Genomic DNA, 6,974 nt, shown 5'->3' with positions numbered 1-6,974 from the left:
GAAAGCGTTCCTCTACGGCCGGAGGAAAAAATAAGAGGTCGAAGAGTGATGCCCCCGAATCATCCGGAAGTCGTGGTGACGAACCCTCCGTCTGGGCCGTCTATTGATACCGTGATGATCGACGATAATGGAGAAGCTAGCGAGGAATGAGATTCTCTACATAAAAGACGATGACATTCCTGAAATCAACAGATCGCTCAATCCGTTGAGTTAGTTACACCAACTGAGAACGATGTCTCGGCGCTCTGGGGGGAGTATGAAATGGTGGAAAATGCCAACTCCCTCTTCCGTTTCCCAGTCACCGCGCTATGTGGAGAGTATGAAATGGTGAAATTATGGAGAAAGATTGGTAAAAGATACAGGCTCTCTCGGGAGAGTACTTGTTGATCAATACCATGCACAACGCCGCAACGGTACATTCCTTTCTTCCTTTGTTATTCTTTTTGCTTTTGCCTGAAAATATCCTAAGTTTGCCTTTCTTGCTTTGTAGGCCAACTTTATTTCTTCCGAGGGCCTTCAAAGGTTGATTCGGGAAAAGGAAGAACGTACCTCCACAACGTTTGGCCGAGCGGGAGCAAACTGTCACTCGTCTCTCAGAATTGGAGACTAAAGCTACTGAGGCTGTTGTATTTGAGGCTCGTTTGCAGCAAAGCAAGCAAGAAGTGGTAACCCTTAGCCAAGATATTGGCCTGCTAAGGGTTAGATTTGACAAAGCCAGGGCCAAATGGGCTGAAGTCCATAATGATGTTCTTGCTGCAACCGACCACGAGGCTGCCTCTGCTGAAAGATTAACTAACTTAAAGGCAGCCTTGAACTCTAAAACTGAAGAACTTACTGTTGTGGGGGAGAAACATGCCCGGTTGGAGGAGAAGTATAGAAAAACTATCGAGCACAATAGGCTCTTTAGTTCAACTGTCCGTGACCTTGATGTTAGCCTCAGATACGGTAGATCCATCCGGGAAAGCCTTTCTGCCGAGGTAACCCAACTCAAAGAAGAACTTAAGCGTAGAGCAGCTTCCCTCGTTGTTGAGAAAAATTACATTATGTACAATATGAGGAGAAAAACCTTGGAAGAGGCCAAAGTTGGTATCATTCACTTTGATGCTGAAATTGCTAAGGCCCGTGAGCTCTAGCTAGCCGCTAAAAATGGTCTCTCGGCAGAGCCTGCTGCTTCCGGTTCTTCCAGTTCCGGTTCCAAAACTTTGGGATTTGAAGAGGAAGCAGAAGGCGAAGATGCTGAAGGCCAAACTGGCGAGGGCAAAAATGTTGAGCCATCGGCGGATCCATCCACTTCCCCTGGAGGCGCAGACACTTTTCTTCCTCCGAGTTCCGGAGATGCAACAGTTTAGCTTTTCTTTTCCTTTTCCAATTTTTGTATTTGTGCCATTTTGGCATGTTATTGTAAATAATAACATCTTTTTTACTCAAGTATTGTTTGAGTCTGTCTTTCGTTTGAACATTTATGCAAGTTTCAATCTTTGCATTCTCTTTCTTTTGAGTTTTGCGCAAGTTTTACTGTTTGTGTCTTATTATGTGAAGCCTTGGATGTATTTTTCCCGAAAGCATTTTGATTCCGGGCATAAGTTCTTCTGAAATCAACCTTTTTACATGAGGGTTTTTATAAGAGAGGGCCCTCTTATATTTACGGTGCTCTTGAAGAGGACGTCTCCTGTTCATTATGTCACAAGTATTTGAAGTACTTGTTTAACTATCAAATGATAAAATCAATTCATTGATAATACAAGAAACAAGATGGAAAATAAAAGGACTTTAATTTATTCTTTTCATTTTTAAAAAGTACATAAGCATTTGTTATGTTAAAGAGAAATTTCTATTTCTTATGGCTAATTTGTACAACTTGTTTCTACGGGACTGGCCGCGCAGTCCCTGGTCCCGATGACATAACTATGTTCCCGGTTTTCGTGCTTCGATTTATATGGCAATCATTGTTGTTGCATTCTCATATCACCCCCCCCCCTCCCCCCAGTGTTCAAATTCGAAGAATGCGAATTGAAAAACTAGGAATCTTGCACCTTCGAGGATCCCACTAATGAATTGCTAGGCAATCCTCCACTTGGTATCAAACTTCGCTTCCCCTTATGAATTTATGCTATCGGGAAAAGGACTATCTAACAATCCTCTAACGGCTTTCCCTTGTGAACAGTCGGGTAATCTTTGCTTTATAGCAAACTTATTTTCCCGGTGGGAATTTTGCTATAGAGCCAAAGATTATCCGACTGCCCCTGAGTGGCTCTTCGCTTGTGTGCCTTGCTATTAAAGGTCTTACTGCTGATGTTGAAACTTTCTTCGTAGTAATCTTTCCATGGCTTCCTTATTAAAAACCTTGCCAGAAAAACCCAATTGGGAAAAAAATTGGACGAAGGGAAAAAGAGTGCAGCGCATACTTCCAGTACAGACGATGTGTGTCAGCAATAATACCTCTTGAGGTGTTCCACATTCCAATTGCTCGACAACTTTTCTCCATTTTGATTCTGTAACTCGTATGAACCTTTTTCGGTGATAGACGAGATTCGATAGGGGCCTTTCCAGGTCGGGCCTAACTTCCCTGCGTTGAGTTCCCAGGTGTTTTGGGTTACTTTTCTTAAAACCAATTATCCCATTTTAAAGTAATGAAGGTTGGCTGTTCGATTGTAATATCTTTCTATTCTCTACTTTTGTGCCACCATCCTTACATGTGCCAAGTCCCTGCGCTCATTGAATAACTCCAAGTTGACCAGCATCGCTTCATTATTTGCTTCTTCATTTGCCTGGAAATACCTTAAGGTAGGCTCCCCTATTTCCACCGGAATCAAGGCTTCAGCTCCGTACACATGGGAAAAGGGAGTTTCCCCCATGCTCGACTTGGCCGTCGTTCAATATGCCCATAAGACTTCGGGTAGTTCCTTAGGCCATTTACCTTTAGCTGCTTCAACCTTTTCTTGCGGTTTTGTATGATCACTATTTTTGTTGACTCCGCTTGACTATTTGCGCTCGGATGATAGGGTGAAGATGTGATCCTCTTTATTTTCAAATCATCGAGGAACTTTTTTTTATCTTTGCACCGATAAATTGCGGCCCATTGTCGCATGCTATCTATTTTGGTATTCCAAGCCTGAAGATTATGTTTTCCCATAAGAAAACCACCACTTCACGTTCGATGATCTTCTGATAAGGATGTACTTCCACCCAATTAGAAAAATAATCAGTTAAAATCAATAGAAATCTTACCTTACCGGGAACAGGCGGCAGCGGTCCGATGATGTCCATCCCCCACTTCATGAACGGCCACGGAGACAAGACTCAATGTAGTGGTTCCGCCGGTTGATGTACTAGCGGTGTGTAGTGTTGGAACTTATCGCATTTTTGTACGAAAGCTTTGGCGTCTTGTTCCATGCGGGGCCAATAATATCTGACCCTTACCAGTTTTAACACTAAGTAATATGTGCCCGAATGGTTTCCGCATATCCCTTCATGGACCTCCAGCATAACATAATTTACTTCGGATGCTCCCAAACATCGAACCAGCGGGCCTTGGAAAGATTTTCTGTACAATTGTCCTACTTTAAAGCTATACCATGCTGCTTTGACACGTAGCACCCGAGACGCCTTGGAATCTTCGGGCAATTTCCCGTGCTCTAGATAATAGATGATCTCATTCCTCCAGTCCCAGACCAAATTAGTAGAATTTACCTCGTAATAGCTATCTGTATACAAGATCAAGTGCATCAGTTGTACTATCATCCCGGATTCTGATCCCTTCATTTGTGTTGACGAGCCGAGGTTGGCCAGTGCATCTGCTTCTACGTTTTCTTCCCTCGGGATGTGAGTAATCGACCACTCCCGAAATCGAGACAGTAGAGCCTGGACCTTCATCACGTATTGTTTCATGCGCTCTTCTTTGGTTTCAAAGATCCCATAGACCTGAAACTAAATTATTTCCAACATATTCACTAGTAAGACACAAGGCATTGTAGCGATTATGAGTAGCAAACTACAATGTATTGATTATGTTTCCTTTCGTATGATTTAAATTTATCTTTTTAAATATTTAATCTTCTATAGACTTTATTCTTGAGTCCCAGTCCCAGCTTGGTTAATATCTTTCCACTCATGTGATTTATATGTTCTTTATATTAATTTGTTTAATTTCTTTTACGCTGTTGTAGAGTAGTTGATGGATATATACTCTAGCTATCTTTCATATTTTATTAATTCATCACCCTTTAAAATGTAAAAATGTCTAGAGAGTTTTGTTAAGTCCTATAAAAGTATGTATGTTATTGCATTCTACTTCTACTAGTAACTTTTACTTGAGATTTAAAAAAAATACCGAAAATTAATCGAACCGTACCTATACCGAAGAAAAATCGATATAATTGGGACGGTTTCGAAAAGTCTAATTTTGGTTATACATAATAGAATAATCAAAAAATTGTTATTGTACAAATTTTACAAAATAACCGGCTGAACCGAATCATTGACACCCCTAATGACTGCCTCTTTAGTTGCTAGATGCAGAAATCTCGGACTAAAATCGGCCAAAAAGTCAGCCAAGACTTGTGACTTAATCGTAGTCCTTGGTTTATATTCTATGTCGAATTCACTCATTTCGACGACCCATTTGGCCAGCCTACCCGAGAGTTCAGGTTTGTGAAGGATATTCCGCAGGGGAAAAGTGGTCACCGCAGCTATCAGGTGACATTAGAAGTAGGACCTCAGCTTTCAAGCTGCGACTACGAGAGCTAAGGCCAGTTTTTCCAAGTGCGGGTATCGAGTTTCTGCTCCCGTTAAAATTTTACTAACTTAAAAAATGGGAAATTGCGTACCTTCGTCCTCTCGAACTAAAACTACACTTACCACTACTTCCAAGAGTGCGAGGTATAACAACAGTATTTCACCTTCCTTCGGTTTCGAAAGTAATGAAGGGCTTGGCAAATACCTTTTTAAATCTCTCAAAGCCTGTTGGCACTCTAGGATCCATTTGAAGTTGTTTTTCTTTTTGAGCAGTGCAAAGAAACAGTGGCATTTCTCTGATGACCGAGAAATGAATCTGTTCAAAGTGGCCAATCTCCCCGTGAGACTTTGGACTTCTTTCACGCTTGACAACTGATCCGGAATGTCTTCGATGGCCTTGATCTTATCGGGGTTTACCTCGATCCCCCTTTGTGATACCAGAATTCCTAGGAACTTATCGGAGCTTACCCCGAACGCGCACTTCTCGGGGTTGAGCTTCATGTTATGCTTTCTTAGGATGTCAAAAGTTTCTTGCAGATGCTTACGGTGATCACCTGCATTCAAAGATGCATATCGTCTATATACACTTCCATATTTTTTCCTATTTGTTTTTCAAACATTTTGTTTACGAGCCATTGATAAGTGGCTCCGGCGTTCTTCAACCCGAAGGGCATCACATTATAGCAATATGTACCGAAATTCGTAATAAATGAAGTCTTTTCCTAATCCTCCGAGTTCATCTTAATTTGGTTATATCCTAAATAAGCATCGAGGAAACTCATTAACTCGTGCTCGACCATAGCATTAATCATTTGATCGATGTTTGGCAGTGGGAATGAGTCTTTCGGGCATACCATATTCAAATATATTTAATCTACACACATGCAAAATTTATTGTTCTTCTTAGGAACTACTACTACATTAGCTAGCCAGTCTGGATACTTTACCTCTCGGATCGAACCGATATCGAGTAAGCGGGTTACTTCTTCTTTGACGAATTTGTTCCTGGCCTCCGCAATAGGGCATTTATTTTGTCTTCCCGGAGGGATGTTGGGATCCAAGCTTAGCTTATGTACGTCCACCTCCGTTGGGATACCTGTCATATCCGTATGTGACCAAACAAAGCAACCGACATTAAATTTAAGAAGTTTAATAAAGCAGGACCTGAGCTCGGGATGCAGTCCTGTCCCCAAGTGGAATTTCCTTTCTAAGAACTCTTCAAACAATGCAACTTGCTCGAGCTCTTCCGTTGTGGATTTTGTTACATTCGTCTCTTCTGGTACCTGGAAATACCTTGGCACCTGATAAGATTCCGACGCCTCTACCCCTGGGCTAACTTCATCCGATTTCGGAGCGGGCACCGATTCCTGTAGTTGCTATGCCATGCGTTACTTCCCTTTGCTACTAGAAATCGAAATTGCATTCATCTCTTTTGCTGCCGGTTGATCACCTCTCATCTTTTTAATTCCTTCGGGCGATGGAAATTTCAGCAGCTGATGATATGTTGACGGTACAGCTCTCATCTATTGTAACAATAGTCTTCCCAGAATAATATTATATCCCGTGTCACCATCTACCACTTCAAAAAGAGTCATTTTCATTACCCCCTGGGCGTTCATGGGCAACAAAATGTCTCCTCAGGTTATCACACCCGCAAGGTTGAATCAGGCGAGGAGTTTTGTGGCCGGAATGTTGCTTCCGGTGAGTTTAGCTTGCTTCAATACTCTCCATTTTATAATGTTGGCTGAACTTCTTGGATCCACTAGAACATGTTTGATTTTAAAATCAAGCACATTTAAAGAAATTACCAATGCATCGTTGTGCGATAGCAACAATCTGTTTGCATCTTTCTCCGTGAAAGTGATGTCGTCTTCAGCAACTTCCCGGAGTCTTTTGCTATGGTTTATTGATACCTTCGTCTTTTTTGCTAACGAGAAGGTGACCCTGTTGATTTCATTCTCCCCAAAAATCATGTTGATCGTCTGTCGAGGAGGATTTTCTCCTGCCTTCGAGGATTCCGCTTTATCGCGGTTGCGACTGTAGTTGTTATTGGCCTGATCACTTAAGAATTCTCTGAGATGCCCATTCTTCAACAGTGTTGCCACTTCTTTCCGGAGATGTCGGCAGTCCCCAGTTCGGTGTCCATTCGTCCCGTGGTATTCACACCATAAGTTGGGATCCCTTTGGCTGGGATCAGATCTCATCAGTTTCGGGAACCGTGCTTCTTTGACATTTCTCAT

At 42.0% G+C, this 6,974-nt stretch overlaps 1 protein-coding gene across 1 annotated transcript; it reads right to left on the bottom strand.

The window, feature by feature from the left end:
- Nucleotides 1-6,398: 6,398 nt before the first annotated feature.
- On the bottom strand, nucleotides 6,399-6,974 carry LOC138906271 (uncharacterized). The gene has a single exon (XM_070194806.1). It carries the CDS (start codon nucleotides 6,972-6,974, stop codon nucleotides 6,399-6,401), a length of 576 nt encoding a protein of 191 aa, XP_070050907.1.

Source organism: Nicotiana tomentosiformis, chromosome 2 (assembly GCF_000390325.3).
Source record: "Nicotiana tomentosiformis chromosome 2, ASM39032v3, whole genome shotgun sequence".
NCBI lineage: Eukaryota > Viridiplantae > Streptophyta > Magnoliopsida > Solanales > Solanaceae > Nicotiana > Nicotiana tomentosiformis.
Note: the sequence above shows the minus strand (reverse complement) of the source record. Positions and strands in the feature narration are given on the sequence as shown.

Bases quoted from the DNA above. Each gene is read 5' to 3' on its own strand.
- LOC138906271 (XM_070194806.1), bottom strand. From the start codon at position 6,974: ATGAGAAATGTCAAAGAAGCACGGTTCCCGAAACTGATGAGATCTGAT.